Source organism: Melospiza melodia, chromosome 10 (assembly GCF_035770615.1).
Source record: "Melospiza melodia melodia isolate bMelMel2 chromosome 10, bMelMel2.pri, whole genome shotgun sequence".
NCBI lineage: Eukaryota > Metazoa > Chordata > Aves > Passeriformes > Passerellidae > Melospiza > Melospiza melodia.
Genome location: NC_086203.1, coordinates 23,823,116 through 23,843,375, shown reverse-complemented (window position 1 = coordinate 23,843,375; position 20,260 = coordinate 23,823,116). Strand labels below are relative to the sequence as shown.

Sequence of the window (20,260 nt, the reverse complement as noted above, 5' to 3'; positions counted from 1 at the left end):
CTGGAGGCAGAACATTTTAATTTGACAAACCCGTCCTGTGTCAAGTTTCCACAGTAAATAGCAGAACTAATGGGGAGGCAACTGCAAATCCAGTCATGAGCTCACAAACAAACAGCTCAAAGGTTACAGCTGAGGGAGATCCCCTCCAGCCACTGCTGTCTGCACCTCAAGGCACAGCACCTGCCTGCCCTTCTGGCATAGGGCAGGGCTACCACGCCACCAAGGAAAGGAATAATCTCCTCTTTAGGTGCTCCAAGGGAGAAAAAGTCCATGGGTTACCAGGCTAGCTGGGAATGAGCAGCTGGAAATGGGAGCAAGGCTGCTATCAAGGCTCTGAGCAAGTCAAAGGCTGCTGCGAAGCGGATGCTCTCTGTCTAGGGAAGGCAGGGGAGGGGAAAGGCTGCAACCACATTGAGAGGACAAACACTTGTGGCTGATGATGGTCACTACTATCTGGAGAAAATGGAGATAGCTTAACCTGTGACAGCAGCTTCTTTGTAAAAGCAAAGTCTGGTTATCTCCAGGTTAGTTTTAGAGCCAAAGAGGAGAAATGGCTTCTTTTATTTGGCTCTAAGTGGGGTTCTGCTCAGAAAAGAAAGGAAAAGTAAACTATGGCCTCCCAGTATATTTAAAACAAGCTGTCACTAAGTTAACCAAGCCCCAAAGAAGGCATGTAGTACCTGCTCTTAGCAAACTCACTTACTGATTATCAGATCAATTTAGTGATTCAGTGAAGTGCCTGTCATCCCTCAAAGCTGTCGCCACACCTGTCAACAAAACCAGGCACCGACTCCTCTCTTAAGGACATAACATGTGTCAAATTGAAGGTCCTATTCAAATCACAGCTTCCTGCCAGTTCTGATCTCCTCCTCCATCTTTCATGCCATAATCTTCTTAAAACGAAGAAAACCCACTGGTTATGAAAGTGCTGAATTTTCTACCTGCTAGTGAAGCTGGTGGTGGCACAGCGGGGACAGCTACAGCCCTGCAATGAAGCGCCCATGAATAATAAGGAGGCAGAGGTAGAAATAATTCGTCTCAGGCACTCAGAGGGCAGCCACTGATCTTTACAGCCTTCATCAAAAAAATGATTTTTTGTTAATGTTGTTAGATAAATAGGTTGCTTTCAACATAAGCTTCTGCCTTGCTAGAGATGGCACATATATGTAGTACAGTCAGGGAAGGGATATTGTCCTGTTGAATGTCTCCTGTCCTTCACAGCAGATGTAATGAAAAATAAAATTTCCAGTCCATTTCAATTAATGCAACACACATGCAGTTGGGGAAATCTGATGAGTACACGTAAATCTAAATCTCTTGTAATACTTATCTACAGTATTATTTGAATGGGCATTATTTCAACCATGCACGCACTATTTCTGGGTCCTGGGATGTGCATTACAATCCCACAAATATTTCTCTGCAGTGAGAAAAGACGTGGACAAGCAGGAAACATTAACAGAAAGAAGCAGCATCATGTTTAACTCAGCAACAATTTGACATTATTAGAGCCTGTGCACAATCTCAGTCTACAAAAGCAAAATCTCAGCTGTGCCCAGCTCCTGCTCCTCCCCTCTCCATGAGGTCAGCAGAGCCAGCATCAGGGAAGCTCTAAATTCTAAATAACTCCTGTAGAAAACTCCCTGCCACTGTGAGCACTGCAAACTCTCAAACCTGTTCAGTGTGAGGCCCCATTTTAATCTTCTTAACATCCTTTCTTTTTAAAGCATAAGCAGATTAAGCTCACTAGGCATCTTTCTTCAGCAATCACCATAGATGCATTAAAATACAGCAAATGAAGAAGGTCCAATAAGGCTGTAATTAATGCATTATCTCAAATCTCAGACTGCTATAACTTTATAGAAGTAAAAAAATGAATCTAAGAACAGACTTTAAATACTGTTTCAAGGATAAAGTATTGATGTATCGATTTTATGAGTGCCATTATCAGATGGCTATCTCTGGGTGTCAGGTGAATCCGTTCACTGCTAGAAAGACACACCAGGTTGTCAAGGCCTGACAATTATCCTTACTAATTATTTCTCTCCTACTGCCTTTTTTCAGTTCCAGCTTCTGACTGATGCCAAATTATTCCTTGTAGCATTACCAGCATGCTTTCCACTGCTACCTCACTTGAGTATGATAGGAAAACATCTGAACTAACTCTGCTAATAATGCAGCAATATTATGTCAGAGATCATGTGTGGCAAGTGTTAAGAAACCAAAATGGTTTGCTAGGAAGCTTTCTTTGAAATGAGAGCTTGCTCTTTTTCTACTGAAAATATTAATTTCCTCTGACATCGTCTCATGAGAGCTGCATTTGAGCTTTCATATATTTCATATTTATTTTCTTTAAAATGGACCAACACAACAGCCATTAGAGCTGCAAGAGTCCAGAATCTGATGTTTTCAGTTTCTTGAAAGTCTAACTCGTAACACTGTAATCCCATAGCCTGGAAATACAGCAATTCCCCTCCAGGGGACACACAGCTCAACGCATGCGTTCACAATGCTACCAAAGGAACAGAACAGAACCATATTACCAGAAGCAACATAAGGAATATGCATTTTCAGACTTGACCAGCTTGGGTCTTGGTCTTGCTACTGCTAAACTGTCTGATAAATCACCATATGGTTCAGTGGGAGGGCTACCAGGCTTTCAGAAATGGTATTCCAGCAACAGCAGACTGTAGCTTCCAGCATTACTGAGTAAGAAGCTCACGCTTTAACATCAGTGACTGGTATGTACAAAAGTCTCTACTTCAGGTATTTGCATTTTTCCTAGTTAAACAGGAAGCAAGGGGAATATTAGATGAGGTTGAAGAGAGGAACATAACTATGGATTTGAGGATGGGTGACTCAATTTATGTTCAGGAAATACTCAGTTTTACTCTCTTGAAATTTTACCTTTTGAATGTAGCTCATTAAGTGAGTGCTCACATTCCTGCCTCCCAAACAGAAAAAGAGCTCACAAGCAAAGAATTTCAAATGAATATTTTTCAAAATTCTCCTGTTATTGCCCATCTCCTATTTCGAACTGGATGTAATGACATTTTTTTTTTTAAGAGATATTATTATCCTGCTGGAACATGCCACCTCAGGATCAAATGTGTCACTCAACTCTCAGTTAGCCACCCTCTCCCTCAAGAGCACTAACCTGCCCTAGGAGGACACAGACCACAGAAAAAGGAGCACAGAATTCCCCACTCAACCAAAGTTGATGAGAAATGAAGCAAAAGAGGCTTTCCTCTTCTTTTCAAACAAATTTTGTAATTTTGACTACTCATCTGAGGGTAGTTTTGCATTTAAAAAAGCTTTAAAAAGCTAAACCTTCTACCCTTTGAAAACCTCTTCAGCACTGCAAGCAGGCATTGAGTATTGAATTTATCTTATTTGTAGGCACTACTGCCCCAAAGGAATGAAAGGGCTTTATGTAGGTATAAAAATTAACTAAAATCACCCTTACAGCGATCTGGTTAAAGTAAAGAGCAAATACAAGCACTATTGCAGGTCTGAACTTCAAAACACAGAATGCAGTAAAAATGTATATAAGGGCAAAAATTACAAAATTAGAGAAATTTCATCCATTTATGGCACAATCAAATCCCTAAGATCTCTTTCTCCATTTCATTACAAATGTGTGAGAGATGTTGTACTAATGCATATTTTTATTTCTCAAATTACATTCACCACTTGGGGTGAGCAAGTTTGCTTCTCCACCCTGCATTTGGTCCTCAAGAGTCTGCAAAAAAGTCTGTAAAAAAGTCAAATCTGCCCCCAGTCCCAGAGAAGAATGATTCCTCCCTAATTTAGTAGGGAAACACTCTCAATTTTTTTTCCTGGACAATCAACAATCCCATCTGGAGAAACTAATGCTCCTTTGGCACACCAGGTGCCATTTTTTGTGCTTGATAAAACTATTAACAAACTGTTGGCCCACTGTAGGGGGGAAAATCTCTTTCCCACCTGGTAATGCTATTTCTAGCTCCAGTGGGAAGCCTAAATTTGAATTTCTTACACATGTGTAGATCAGAGCTATGTTTTATTTAAAGAACCTTACTGAATGGTCAATGACCAACAATGGCCAAGTGTCTTTGTGGGATATGCTACCAAAGGCAGTGAACAGTGAGGGCAGATGGAGGCATTTCCTGGAAATACCAGCCCACTTTGCCTCCTCTCTGAAGCCAGAGGATAAAGGAAAGCCCCTTCTGCAGCCAGCCAGTCTATCTAGATGGGACGATGACAGAAAGGGCATTACTGGCCTTTCATGGAATGTGATGGAAAGCCCAACTATTTAGGGAAAAAATAATGTTTCTTATTAAGCCACATAGAGAAACAGGAAGCAAGAGGACACATATTCAGGGATACAACTATTTTCACCAAGTTCTTTTTTCTGTATGGAAAGATGAGAGTCTCAAAGCATGAGCAAACACACACATTTTTTTCTTGTTTTCAGCTACTTGATTTTTATTTCATTTCCACCAGACAGTAAATTCTAGCTGTATTTTAGATATTTTTTCTACTTTAGTTAACCCTCCCATCCTGTCAGGAAATACAATGTCTTTGAACTGGGAAAATAACAAGGATTAAGCTCAGATTGCTGCATCCCAGAGCAGGAATTCCTCTGGGACAGGTGCTGCACAAAATCAGCAAAGACATATTCTTTATCCAAAAGAGCTTTTAGATTCAATATAAGAAACTGCTAAGGGATTCAGGTGGAAGGGCAAGAAGGTAACTATGGTACTACTGATCAGCACAGTCCACAATGAATATATTTCACAGCCTGTTCCTCCTTAGAATTAAAAAGCCTTTTGGTTACCTGCACTGGAAAATCAGTTCTAATGAAAAACCTTTCTGGATACACAAATAACCAGACAAGAAGATGCATCTTTCTTTCTGGTTTTCACAAACTTTTGTTAGTCATCCCTTAAAATGCAGTTCTTTAACATGTGATAAAATGACAAAAAAGAAGTGTCTGAATAAATGTACTCAATTTTCTCACAGCAAATAACATGTCTGACGTAATTTATTCTCTTGGCACAAAATGACAGCAACTGTTTAGAATTCTTCAGGAAAAAAACCCCAAGCAAAACCCAAAAGAAGTAAAATGCAATCAGTAAAGCACCAGTATAATAGATAATTTAAATAATTTCTTGCTTGCTGCCTTAAATCATGATTAACATTAGTGAAATCTATTCTGATTGTTTGAGTCCCACTGAAATGGCTTCCATGGGAAATCCCTTCTGACAGCTACCAACCAGCCCATTAACCACATTAAGGTTTTGTTGCAACATATTTGTGCAATGTTTCTTTTATCCTTCACACCCCTAAATATCATCCCTCTTTTTTATTTCCAGAGAGCCTATTGGGATAATCAGGAAGGGTCACACATCTCCAGGGGAAGACATCCCAAAGACTGTTGGACTTGCCCAATGGAAAGGGGCTGTGCTGAGCACTTATCAACCCCATGTGTTCCTAACCAACATGCCAGGACCCTGATGGGCAGCCAGCCTGGCACAGCGTGGAGTGTGCACCTGTTCTAGTGCTCAGAGCCCACAGCCCAGACACACTTGAGGGATCTGCAGCTCCCCTCCCTGTAAGCCTCACACGCTTCATGGCTGTGCACTGCAAGCTGAAAAAATTGCCTTCTGGCATTTAAGTCCCCAAACTTCAAAAGCTACAAGCAATTCTCAAAAACTTGGCTCCCTGTTTAAGATTAAAGTTGCCATCTCTACTGAAAGTAATTAAATAGCCCATTTAATAGTTGCAGGAGCAAGTTTCTTCTGCAGCACTGTTGAAGTCCCCTTTTCTACCCACACAAAGTGCTTCTGTCCAAGATGTGTTTGATGCTGAGGTTCAGCTGACTCCTCACCCTACCTCTAACCCAGGTTAGAAAGCCTCAGTGCACAGCCTCCCTACCTGCACTCACCTCTCACAATCTCTGCTGGGGAAAGGATGCTGGCATGAATGTGCAAGAGAACAGTTCATGCTAAGCATCCTTCAAGTCGACCAAATTCCTGGCCTGTTCATTACAGTCAGGGCCAAACGAAGCCACCTGCTCATAATGAATCCCTTTTCTTTGCTAGACACTCTCACATGGCAGACACCTAAAATGCTAAAGCAGCAGAAAGAGCTACCACCTGTTGTCCTCTTCCTTCTCCTCCCAAAATCAAGTGACTTTTCCAGAAGAATAGAATTTAGTAAGCTCCCCTACATATTTTTCCCCCTTTTTTCATCATACTGAGTGCCCAGAGCAAATGCCAGTAAATCCAGTGGACTAAGTACACAGGAAGCTCAGCAGGCAAAGCTCACCTTTACAGCTGGGGAGAGACAGTCCCATTTTTCTAACTCAGACAATCCTACATTTCAAGTAACAATCCTATTGAATCTGCTACCTTTCATTAAAGTAGCTCTTACAACTCTGTAAAATCCTCCAACCTTTGTATTGATTTTTTCTCCTATTCAAAATAACTCTCCTTTACAACAAGAGCTGGCTGTCAGCCTCTTATCTCTTATTTTCACCCCATCTGATCCTCCTTCTCCTTGTCAGTCTTTTCAGATTCCAATTAATCATGTAGAAAATCAGGGACTTATGTTAAGAAGAATGTAGAACTCTTAGCTCATCATTAACATACTGTAATTGCAGTGTAGTGCTACTGCCTCTGACCTTTTCAACAAGTCAGTCGAAATCCTTTGGGGAAAGCAGGACATTCCCAGCCACAATGAAAAGGGTTATCTCTGATCCATGCTACTGGATAGTTATTTCAAAATAAAACTCCGGATGCATTTGTAACATTTGTAATTCAGTCTAGAAATTACTGGGGCCTGGCAGACAGCAGGAAGATGCAGCCATAAAACCAAACTGCTGTTCTATTCTTAAATTTTGTCTGAGTCTCTACACGAACAGTCCCAGGATACACTAACCCCTCCACTAAACATATTTAATTTCAGACCATCCTCTCCTGTTTCTTCTTAATTATCATGGGACATTCACAGAAAAGATCAGCCAGATGGAGACTAAATATTTCACTACTTTAAGATGGAGCATTCTGCACTAAAATGGAACCTTGATTACAATAAAGTCATTAATTAAAGTCTCAACTGACTCTTCTGTCAGTATATGGGAGACACTAAAGACAACTGAGAGGAGGCAGTGCAGCAGCTACACTAAGGAAAATAAAACGGTAAACCAGACAATGATAAGATGGTGTTTAATTTCCACTACTCACAGTGAAACAAGATAGAAACTCAGCGATGTGCTCAATATATCCATCCATTTTATGTTTTCAAAATGATGACACACTGCTTTCCTGACAATGAGAAACTTGAACAAGATTTAAAAGCAGTGAAGATCAAAAAGGAGTAAAGCCTAGACACTCGGAATAAAATCTTACTTTACTAGAGATAAGATGGAGATGTAGATTTGGCTTTTTAGATAAGACAGAGACACAGATGTGGCTTTTTAGTACATTGGATGTTTAGAGTATTTTATGGCTATCTGAACCCTTGAAGACTATGGGGAAAGGAGCGGGAGAAGACTGTAAGAAAACCAAATAATCCCCCATGCTGTGTCATTTTGAAGAAAAAGAAATTAAATGTGAAAATCCCCAAGCCATTTCCTTGTCTGGATGATTAAGTCAGAGGTGCTGTAAGAAATGCAGATGGAATAAGCAGAGCATGCTAAATTCCCTGGACACTCTACAGCACAGACAGCATGAGCATGGAGCCAAATGCTCAACCAGAGTTCCACCAGCACATCTCCCATCAGAGTTACTGGGAGCTCCAAGTATCCCTTTATAGGTGTGGATTTGGTCCTTGGAGAGAATATTGCACTAAAATTACTTCAGACAGACATAGTATCTCACTGTGATATATTCCCAATGGTCCTCTTTAGGTCCCCCTATAATTTTTTGACTTCTACTTTGCTACATCCTACCAGATAGAGGTATGGAAATTTGAAGAGCAACAAGTAAACAAAATATAAGGAAATAAACCCAACACTGGCTCCCTGTTTCATAATTAAACTTTACTTGTGCTTGAAATCAGCACCAGAGATCTTTGCAAAATTACAATTACCAGATATGCTGGATGCCAGAAATAATAAACCCAGCTGCAATACAGAGTGTTAGTTCTCTCCTGTATAGGAAGAGAACATGCTGTGGTATGTTCATCATTTAATGTCACAAAGTGTGTGCAAATCTAAACAGACTCACAGCTGCACCAAGAGCAAAATTACAGAACAGAAATGGTCCTGTTTCTAACATTACAAAGTAAATATTCCCTGCCATTCACAGGCGGACAGAAGGCTGGATGTATGCTGTAGGTGATTCCAGGTGTGATAGAAAGTCTTAACATTCAGGATAAAACAAAAAAAACAGCCAACCTAGTAAACTGAGTAACTAATCTTAGCTTATTCTATTCTTACTATTCTTAGTAGTAAAGGTTTTTAGCACTGAATACCACTCATTTCTTCTACTTTTATGACACTGATTGTCATCAGCCTGTGATAATAAAAACTATCAGAATTTAAGTAATATAATGAGAGGTAGAACAGTACACAATGATAAACTGGCAAGGTTATCTGAGCATTCAAAGTAGAGCAACTAATTGTCGATCTAGACCACACAGATGCCAGTATGTGGATTCAAAGAGAAAATGGAGAAAATCAAAGAAGTAGCAAGAACAAAGACACCATTAGAACCTGGAAAGTCTTCTAATAAACACACTTGAAGAGCAGCAAGAATTGTTAATGCAAATGATTGTTTTGTAATAATAATTTAATAAAGCGAATACATAAACATAATATAAAAGCTTGTTAATTGACATAAGAGGGTGTCCGCTCTATTTTCTGCCGGGATGGTTTTGTGAGGGTGGTGGTTTTTTTGGTTGTTTTGTTTGGTTGTGAGGGTTTTTTGCCTATTTTTTGTTGTTTTGGTTGGGTTTTTTTTAAATTAATGGAAAAGAACTTGAGATTTCCAAAAACATGCATGTTGGTACTTGTGGGTATAAAATCACATTGCTCTTTCAGAAGCAATTTAGCCTAAACAGTGCAAGTTTGCTCGTGTAAGAGTAAAAGGATGAGGTCTCTATGGCATATTGCAGTATGGTCCTTGGAATAAGATACTCATTTACTAAATAAATTACTGTATAGTACTGTATAATGGTGTTCACATTATAACTGACAATTATCACCATTAAAGAGAACGCTCATAAACAGCCAAAGCTCACATCAAATTAACACAGCCATGATTAAAATCACTCTTCTGATTTCTGCTCTTCACAGAAATAAGTGGCATTTTGCATAAAAATTACTACGAGGCAGCTAAGAAAAAATTAAAAAAATAACCTCATGGTTATGCTGGGATGGTGGTACCTCACTCCAGCAGCACAGAGAGCACTGCCATGTCAGCTCCTCACTTGCTACAAAATATTAAGCATTGGGTTTCCCTCGGAGCAGCCAGCCAGCACAGTGAGCCCTGCCTGCTGCTGGGAACCAGTTTGGTGGCACGGGAGATTAAAGTGCTGCAATTACTCCTCTTGGCTCTAATGAGGGAAACCCAGGTTCTCTCCTGGCCTGAGGGAAGCTCATCTTTTTTATTTTAATTTTGTCACTTTTCCACTTAAGTGGTTTCTAGCATTTGCATGTCCACTTGTATTGCTGCGGTTTCAGCAAGAAAAAAATAACCTGAGGAATTATAGTGGAGAAGAACAATAACAAAATACAAAGGAGTCAGCAATTCATTAAAATTTAGAAAATGTAACATTAAAAACTTTTCTTAACTCTAAGAAAAAAAAAAAAAAAAAGAGAGCCTTTTTCTAAACTGGCACAGAGCCCATGTCCTCATTAGGATTCACACTCCACTCACACAGCAATACATTAATGGTATCACTTTAATGCAGCATCACAGCACTGCTTCCTGGCCTCACCCAGATATTGCTTGCAAAGTGGGAAGAAAGAGGGGGAAAAGAAGTTTCTAGTGAATGCTGGCAAGGCCTGGTATCAATTTGGATGTACGTGGAAGTTTGAAGCACATGGACATCTCTGATCATGAATGCTGCTTCAGAGAAAGCCAAACTCATAATGGCTTCATAAAGATCAAGTATCACTAAGGAAAATCTAATCAATAAATAAGCAATCAAGACCACATAATGAAAGAACACCATTACATGTGCCATAGTTTAAAAAGAAGTCACAATATGCTACATTAAAGTACTGCAAGATAATACGCCTTTGATCCAACATGCCTTTAAAGCAGAAAACAAAAGGATGTTCTCATATATCTTACTAACTAATTTAACATATAAATCATAAAAAAATATGATCCAGATGGGCTTCAATGAAGGAAACCAATTAACGTAGACAGCCTTACCATCTGACACATTAGTTGTAATAATAAAGACCAAACAACATGGTCAAACAATAATGCTCTGTATTAGATCTGACATTTCTAATTAGTTTCTGTATCCTCTTCAAGAAAAAAGATTACCAGCAAGCACTTTGTTTCCCAGAGGAAAAAACTTCTAAACTTAATGTGCACAGATCTCATTCTATGGATGAAGCTGATCTATCTGTGTTCCCTTGGGATGTGCTTTGGAACTAATGGGTTTAGCATAGTCCACATCTGGTTGCAAAATAAAGACTCAGAAAACATTTCCTTTCAGCTGCATTGCCACTGTAACTGCTGCAGACCTGGAATGCCAATACCTGCACACTGCTGTAAGGTTTTCCTGCAGCCATGGGCTCAGAAGAATCAGAATGGTTTAGGCTTTGCTTTCTGTAGGACAGAATTTTGGTTTATCCTTTCCACAGCCTCCCTAGAAATGCTACTTCTCAAATGAAGTAGCGTGTTTCTGGCACAGACCTCCCAACATCAGGCAACTGGGGTTGCATCAGACAGTTGCAAGCTGCGCCACAATTAGCATTACCAATTAAAAGCCCCACTGAGAATACATGTACAGTTACTGTTTGAGAAGTCAAATCCCAACTATTTAGACAGGTTTTGCATCTATCATCAATAACGACTCAACTTTATCACCTTAGTCCTATTGGACCCTCCAAAAACCATGCACAGAAATCCTTTGCACCACATCACTGAAAATCAGAATTCTTGTGTAGGAGGTAGATAGCATCACAACAGGGAAAGGTTTGATTTGGAAACTGTTCTTCCTTAAAAAAAAAAAATAAAAAATTAAGGGAATGGCTGTGGGAATTCTGCTAATGTCATAATATCAAGGAAGGACAGAGGTCCATGTCATTGCAACAAACACAAATCACTTAGAAATCATAGGATTAACACTAAACCTATCTGATCCAGCAATTTATTTTGGTCAGCATTCATAAACAAGCAAAAATAACATAAACAAAGGCAGTCTCCCCCCAGTTTTCAAGTCAATATCCTAAACAACTGAAATGAAGAACATTTACACCATAAGAAAATTATTCCTTAGACACATATTTATTTCCACAGTACAAGAACTTTCATTCATCAAGCCACCATCAAATGGCCTTGGAATCCTAAGAAACCATTTCTGAAGTAGAAATACTATTTTTGACACAAACAAGAAGGGCCAGCGTTTTTCACCCCCCTCCACTCCCTCAAATTTCAGAAGAGGAGTTGACTGGCTCTGTAGATTTCCTGAGTGCATCAGGACGTTTACAAACACCAGTATTGCCAATCGAGACAGACAGGGCAACATGACAGTGTTTGAGCGTTTGCTCCATCTGCTCAGGGGTTGGCCCCTTGTGAGAAATCACAGTTACATCAAGGAGATAATAATGGAAAAGCTCATTAAAAAGAAGACAAAAATAAAATCTCTGCCTCTCAGAAAATCTAACGTACACGTACACAACTGGGATATAAAAACCAGGTTCTAATTCTTGTGTGATGAGGCACTTTGAACATGCCGGTGAAAATTGGAGGTTTTGATAATGCACCAGTCTATGACAACCTTCCTTTGAGCTTTGGAAGCCTCTTCCCACCTCCTGGTAAACGTAACTTGGTTAAAGCCTCATGTGATGAATTATGGCAAGCTGGGGGGTGAATCAAGCCCCAAGACTACCACTTCTGCTCACCCATGAATTTTCTGGGAAAGCAAGCACAACTCCTGGCAACCTGCTCAGGATCCACATGCCACACTTGGGAACTGCATATCTGCTTACCCACAGGCAAAGGTAATCCTAGATAACCTCTTGTTTATCTCACCATGCAAAACCATGACTATTGAGTGAAAACTATCAACAAACTCTGCTGACACAGAAAACACTGCAGTGACGAAAGAGCAACCTGGGGCTACTGCTCACAAACCAAGACCCAACAGCACTCAGCTCCCTGCCTGCACTCAGAGCCCTCCAAAGGCACATCCCTGCACTCACTGCACTCAGGTGCCTGGCCCATCTGGAGCCATGTCCCCACAGTCACTGCACACAAATGCCTGGCCCTGAGCCCATCTGGAGCCATGTCCCCACAGTCACTGCACACAGGTGCCTTGCCTTAAGCTCATCTGAAACCATGTCCCCCCAGTCACTGCACGCAGGTGCTTGGCCCTGGCTCTGGCCTGGCCCATCTGAAGCCATGTCACTGCACACAGGTGCCTGGCCCTGGCTCAGAGCAGGGCTGTGTTCCCAGGGCACCGTGTCCAAGGCCAGGCCTCACTCCTGGGATAGCTGGGCCGCTCTTGGCTGGGGCTGGCTCGGGCCCAGCTGGCTGCAGCACAGGCAGAGCAAACACAGAGCTGTTAGCATGGGTCTATGGAGAGGTCCCGTTAGTGCCAGGCAGGGGACAGCAGCTGAACCCAGGTAGAGGTCACGTCCTGTGTGTGGGCAATGAGCAATTCTGCTGACAGACAGCGGTCTCAGCACGATGGCTCCCAAACTGCTGCTGTTTCTTTGAAAGCGTCATGGGAAAGGAAATTTTGGAGGACAACGAGGTCACTCAGCAGATATTTGTAAGCAGATCCTCCCACACATGGAAAGCTTATGGGACAAACGAGAAAAGTGGCTGTTTGCAACTTAACCCATGGGACACAAGAGCTGGCAAGGTCAGCAAAGCAGAGCTCGGAGCTGACATTGCAGAAGCACATGAGAGATGATGGATAGAGTGCTGTGAGGGCCAGAAGGGCCTGCAAAGTGATACATTCACTGAAAGAAACAGTGCCCTGTTTCACAGTTGCCCTGGACTACAGCAATACATTCTGATTTTGTTTTCTCTGAGAACACAAGCACGTCTCTCCACTCACCTCAACGGGGAACCTCTTGCCGTTGATGCTGTGCTCAGAGCCAGCCGATCCGTTGCTTTGGCCCCAGTGAAACTCCACTTTCTCTGCCTTGAATCTGCCCGGTAACCCGGCACCACTGACAAAATAATCGTCCTTCAACAGGATAGCAACTGCACACACAGAACAACAAGAAAGAAACTCAGCATAGTTCTTCTGAAACACTTTTTTGCTCAGTATACCAGAATACTTCTCCTAATGCACGTAAAATATTGGATCATCATTTTCCTCTTTACAGGGATTGTTAAAAATCAGGTCTGCAAGTAATGTCGGCTAATTCTGGAAGTGATTATGAAGTTACACAGACTACAGAAAATCCCAAAGTCCAAATTTCTCAAGGACATTTTGTCCTCCTTATTGGACTTTGATTAAAATTTAAATGGAAACTACATCAAAACCTGTTTAATGTGGTTCCAGAGGGTAATGGCTGACCATGGTCGCTGCCCTTATAAACCCCTCAAGGTCAGTAGATCACAAGTTAAGAAAAGAATGGGTGTCCTGTTTTTTGGATTTCCTCTTTTTTGTTGCTGGGGACCCTGCGCCCTGTCCCACCTCTACTGCTGGACATGCTGGGTGCTTTCCTTAACCTCCCTGCTCCTCCCCTCTGTAAAATAGGGAGAGTCAAAATAACATTTTTGAGACCCAGTCATGAGACATTTTCACATCTCAAAACTGTGTTTTATTACAGTAACTCTGATATTATTATTACGTGATTCAACGAGGGTCAGAAAGATCTACTTTGTATTCTCTTTTCACTTCCAAAAGCCTTTGAATTTTATGTAACAATAAAAGCCCTAGGTCCAAACAGAGGGCAGAATCATATGGTGGAACCTGGTACATGTTACCAGGGGAGGCCTGTGGTCCAACCAAGAACTGATTCCAGCTTTCAAAAAATTCCTTTCTGCTACTCTCACTACAATATCCCCTTCCTTTCCAGCATTTCCTGGTTTTAATACATACCATTCCTAAAAACTGCCCCCCACAAAATTATTTCTTCTCATCCCTCACAAAAACAGAACTAAAATTTGAATATTGTTTCTGTAAAAATCATTGCAGACCAGTGCTTGCCGTGCCTAGAATCCTAGAATTTAAGTTTTGGGGTTGATTTCGGAGATTTTTTTCTTTTTTAATGGAAATAGCAAAACCCACAAGGATTTCTCTGTGTTCTTAAGCCAACTGTGTCATCACAACAGGAACATTAATATAAATCCAATTTTGTTATGTAAGAAGGAGGATTTTATTCACCACTGGAAAAAAAAACAAAAGCAAGCTACTTGTGAAATAAAAGTTATTTCTCTGTTGGTGACTCAGTGCTGCAGGCCAGGCTTTGTGCCCTCCCCTGACAGGGACCCACAGTAGCAGCATCATCTCCGGTGCAATTTTTCCACACAGCTCAACTTTCAACGGTTTGTATCAAAACCATCTTAATGTTAAATTGCATGAGATGCTCAGATGTTTCTAAACTGTGCCAGCAAAATCATGGGGCTTTTTTCTTCCTTGATTTCTGCTTCTTTCTGCACTCCCTTTGCATGCTTTGTGGAGGAGGATGGGTGGTGCAAAAGTAGCTACAGGATAGTAGTGCCTGTGTCAGCCAGGGTACTGCTGGTAGTCACTGTCTGCTTACACCAAATCCCTTAAATAAACATGACTGAAAGCACCACTGCTCTCTACTTCCCTTAAAAATTTCTCAATGAGCTCAGCGGTATTTTAAATGGTGAAAAATCTCATTCAATCAGTTAGTTACAAATTCCACAGATGAAATTGTAGGAATTGAGGAATACAGCAAAGCAAATTCGCGTGCATCTGTTAAAAACCTCTGTAGAGAGTCAGTTGCATTTGATAAATATTTGATCGTTCCCAAATAATTTATGGCTCTGTCAGGGGTCATTTTACTTGTTTTAGATTAATAATTAAAGAGGATAATTAGGAGGATGTACAATCTGGAATGTTCATCTAATTGTTCATTTTACACTATTTCTTACACTGCTGAGCTGTATGACACATGTTCCCATCACCTTCCCAGCTAAGCAGCATCCCCTTTCTGCCAGGAACTTCCCTCCTTTTTCTGTGACCCCAGGTATCCAGGACTGAAAAAACTGAAAATCACTTTACTGGGCTTTGGGAGCCAATGCTTTTATCCCAGGATTTCTGTAAAGTGCAAGGAATCAATCCCCAAAGCCCACTAATTAAAATACTAAATAAAATAAAAACCCAAAGAAAGTGGTGTGCAGCCACCAGGACCACAATTGTGTAATGCCATTTTCAGGTTCAGGGCTGGTGTTGGATGCCCATCACCCCTGTGAGAGCAGGAATAAACCTGGACTCAAAGCAGCTCTTCCCCTGCCCTAGCAGAGCAGCTCTGACGGTCAGGCCCAGGCAGAGTGATGCATATTACACAGGATACTAAATAAAAATTCTGGCAGAAATTTTAGTAAGTTTTTCTAAGCAGACTTCTCCTGATTTTAGTTTTGGTATGAACATAACTAAAGCAAATACAACTATGAAATTTGTATATCCTCCAAGTGATCTCTATCACTTAATACTATGGTCAGCTACTCTAGTGAAGAAATTGAACCCATGTTAGTGCCTTTGCCAATGTAATTGTGCACAAAAGCACTTCTAGTCAAGACAGAGACCTATAAAATCCATTGATATTTTCTGAATGAAACACTGTTTTCTGTACATTGTCTGCTCTTTACCTGATAGAGAGGGGGACGCAAACAAGAAAGAGCAGAACAAATCTAAACAGAATTACCTCTCAGAGCCTAAAAATAATTCATTGTTCAATCATTTAAAAAAAGATTACTAGGTCCTACAGCGATAACAATAACCCAAGCAGCATATTTCCTGCCAGTTAATGAGCATTAAGGTTAAGGGACTTTAGCTTTCCCAGGGACCCCTGTCTCTTTAAACCAGACATTAATTGCTGAGAAATGCCCTCTACATCCATCACCATTTCTTAAACAGTTATTTAGTTTACTGTCTCTGTCAGTCTGCAATATGAAGGTCTTGTGTAGCCATCTGCTCCAAGACTCCGCTGCCAAAATGCATCGGGATTTATGGCACAGTCGGCCTCTATCTTCTACCCACAAGCCAAAACATCTTACTTGGTGTGCTGCTCTGCCACTTACCACCTTAAAAATTAATGCCAGGCAAGTTTCTTCAAAAGGTCAGAAAACCAAGAAAAGGAATGGGACTTGATAAAACAAGGGAGGAGTTAGGAGCTCAGCAGAAATCAGGGCTGACAGCGAGGCAAAAAGAGTCTTCACGTTACCAGTAAAGGGCCTGAGTTACCAGGAAAAGTGACAGGTACTGTTGCTCTGAGAAGCAATAACTTGTCAGCAAAAATCCATACCCCAATGGGTGAGGAAATCAAATATAGCAGCAGTGCTAAAATCAGCCAGCAGAGAAGACTGAAGCTTCAGCTTTCATTGCCAACTGGGCCAAGACCAGAAAATCCGCTGACACTTTTCAGTTCAATAGAACAAGGTTCTGGCCTGTACCAGCAACAGTATGGCCAGCAGGACCCTTGGCACGGGGCTCACTTTTGGGCCCCTCACTACAAGAAGGACATTGAGGGGCTAGAGTGTGAATAGAGAAGGCAACAGAGCTAGGAATAGGTCTGGAGCACACGTTTGATAAGGAACTACTGAGGGAGCTGGGGGGGCTCAGCCTGGACAAAAGGAGGCTCAGGAGGAATCTTGCTCTCTACAATCCCCTGAAAGGAGGTTGCAGCCAGGTGGGGGTCAGTCTCTTCTCCCAGATAACAAGTGACAGGACAAGAAGAAATGGCCTCCAGTGTTGCCAGGGGAGGTTTAGATTAAATATTAGAAAGAATTTAAAAGGGTTGGTAAGCAGCGGAAGAGGCTGCCCAGGGAAGTGATGGAGTCACCAGCCCTGTAGGTATTTCAAAGATGGGTAGATGTGGCACTAAGGGACATGGTTTAGTGCTGTCCTTGGCAGTGCTGGGTTAATGGTTGAAATCAATGTTCCTAAAGGTCTTTTCCAACCTAAATGATTCCATGATTCTAACATGATTTCCTAATGTGTGTGCAGCAAAGTTACTGTTATATGTAAAGGATAGCATTAACATGCTTCTTAGAAGAATAGCACCATCACCTTTTTCAGGTCTTTTTAATTACATTTATTGCTGATTACCACAAACAGCCTCTCTGACCATAAAGGGCAGGGTGCATAACATGAGTAGATTAATTAAGCACCAAATTTCCATAGCATTCAACCTTGCCTGAACCTCATGCTGCTACCAAGGGCAACCAAGTCAGGATAACAAAGCAAACAGGAGCACTTCTCAGTGAATCTGGGAAAACCCCCAAGTAATGCAGCAAAACCCCCAGCTATGCTTGTGGTTTACATTAACTGGATTTGCTTTGTAGTGAAGGAAAACAAGCTACAGTCTGCCACTCCATGTCATCTGAGGGGCAGTAACTCCTGCTAAGATCCTGAGCTGCTGGAGCTGGATCTGAGGCACTTGCTGGAATCCAGGCCACGGCTCAGATGTGAAGTGCCCTGGAGTTGATGGGTGGATCTGAGGTCACACTGTGTGCACAGCTGAGCCACCAGCTCCAGAGCAGGTACATGCCCTGGGCTCAGCTAGCCCACCTGTGACAGGGGACATAGTGCAAAGAGACTATAGAGATGCATGTCAGATGTTAATAAAGATAAAAATATACTTCCAATAAATAAAATTGAATTAATTAGTGGTTTAATCCAATTCCCTAAAAATACTTGACCTTGTCAAATGAAGAGGGTGGCCTTATAATTTCTGCTTTTTACATTTTTAGAATTAAAGAGTAATCAAATGCATGCAGCTTTGCATATAAATCAACCTTGACCTTTCGTTGAACTGTTTTGGTAAAAATAAGCAGTACTCATGCCTGCTCTTTTTTCTCTAAAAGCCAGAACAGACAGAGCAGAAAAGGATTCAGTTCAGTGAAGAACACTGTGCTATAATCATACCAGAAAAACATTAATAAGCCCCCACTACTCCGAGCAGTTATTGCTCTTTCTTCTCTAAAATCTTCCAATTTCTAAGACTTCCCCTCTCCTTCCCCCTGAGCCCTCCATCTCAGCATTCTTTGGATTAGGTGTTACAGCCTCCCAAAGCTGATAATTCAAGGTTACACCTTGAAACTCTTACACTGCCTTTTATTCTGAGGAATAACCGACTACCAAGAGAATTAGTTTAGACTAGAGAACAAAAAAAAAAACCACCAAAAAAAAAGCAGCCCTTAAAAAAAACCCCTTAAAATCAATCTGTAGAACTAGCTCTGAAGAGAATGCAGAGGCAGAGGTAGGTGGCTCCTACTGAAAAATTACATTAAAAAAAAGACAAAAAACCCAAACAACAGAACAATGAAAAAGGAGGAGGGTGAAACATGGCTTGAATTTTTAATTTACTGCAGTCAGGCTATGGAGACAAGCAGAAGAGAACATACCTGTTTTTCCTGTGTTTTTCATCCAAGTCTTGTTTGAAGATTCATTGTCGAAACCATCCAGCTGCAGCTCTTGATACTCATCTCCAACGTGGGCCAGGTGGTCGATGATGTCTATGGGGGACTGGTGAGACCCCCCACACTTCTCACTGGACGTCACCCAGTGCTCAGGACCATAGGTACCTGTGAAAAAAACCAATGTCAGCATCCCAGTGCTGGAGAACTCTTAAGCATGAAGATGAAGCACTTAAGCTCCCCAGGTAACTCCACCACAGTTACAATTCCCACGTTTGAAAGAGGTTAAGACTTTTTAACTTATGAGGAGACTGAAATCCTTTGGCTTTGTGCTGTGTTCCAACTTTGCCTCTGGCAGTAATGAACAATGGCCTTTTTTAAAAAACAACTATTCTATAAAACTTTCTGCAGTTCCCAAGCTCCTCCCGTGCATATGTTATCAATTACCACGTTGCTCCAGGAACTTCCCTAAAGCTCCAGCCTTAATATATTACTATATAGTTTATCCTTTCATTATGGACAAATAACGTTACAGACACACATTAACTTGTGTTCTTGCAATACTGTGCTTAGATAATATGATCTTTATTAATGATCTCATTTCTTTTGGAGGTTTTGAAGCCAGAAAATAATAAAAGAAAGAATTAAACGAAATGAATATTACTAAATTTGAAGTAAACAACGATGGAAAAAAATTACTCTGGAAGAAGTAAACAGGACAATAACCTCTCAAGAATACACAGTAAACTTATTTTGTTGCTATTCTTACATGACTTTTCTGGTTTTGATGAACAATTAAAATAATATGGATAAATGAAAGGTCTGAGGCAAAGACCTTGTCATGCACACCACATACCAGCCCAAGATGTACTAGAACACCAGGGACCCTCAGCACCACTTGTAGGAGGATCTAAAATGAATTTAAAATTTTTCTTACGACCTGCCTCTCCAACTTTTAAGTTGTATTAACAGAGACTGAGAGCTTATCTTCCTAAGAGTGCAAACAGTGGTTTAAGCTCCTGAAATGACAGCATAGATTTCTTGTAAAGCACCTGTTGCTCACAGCTCTTTAAGTGCTTTACAGCAGGAATCAGCCACATTATTCTCCCTGTCAAGACAGGGAAGCTGATGGCTGAGAAGGGAAGCAACTTGCCCAGGCTCAAGTGCTAAAACCAAGTTACAACCCAGAGCTGAACTCTGCTCTCCTGAGAGTCCTGATGTCACACCTGTGAACCACACAGTCAGCAGGTCTGTTCAGTGGGCAGCCAGCAGGAAGTGAGGCACCAATGTGCATTTATTACCCTTGCATCTGAGCAGCATATGTATATTCAATTAGTGCCATCCAAACCCAGCAGTTGGGAAGGCCAGTTTCTCTGGCCTCTGGGTTTTAATCTGTCTAGTTGCAAAGTGCATTGGTGCTCTCTTCTTGTGAGCTGATGCAGGACACTTAATCAATAGCAAGATTCTGCTATACTCATCACACACAAATGCTGCCTGGTACCCAAATGACAATAAGAAAA

The 20,260-nt window shown here is 41.2% G+C and overlaps 1 protein-coding gene across 1 annotated transcript in view; it reads right to left on the bottom strand.

Moving 5' to 3' along the window:
* Positions 1-20,260, bottom strand: part of PTPRG (protein tyrosine phosphatase receptor type G) — a 391,006-nt gene that overhangs the window by 162,764 nt on the left and 207,982 nt on the right. Inside the window, exons 3-4 of the mRNA XM_063164912.1 lie at positions 18,729-18,908; positions 13,237-13,385 (exon numbers count right to left, since the gene is read on the bottom strand). Coding sequence (XP_063020982.1) covers positions 13,237-13,385; positions 18,729-18,908 — 329 coding nt within the window. The remainder of the gene's footprint in view (positions 1-13,236; positions 13,386-18,728; positions 18,909-20,260) is intronic.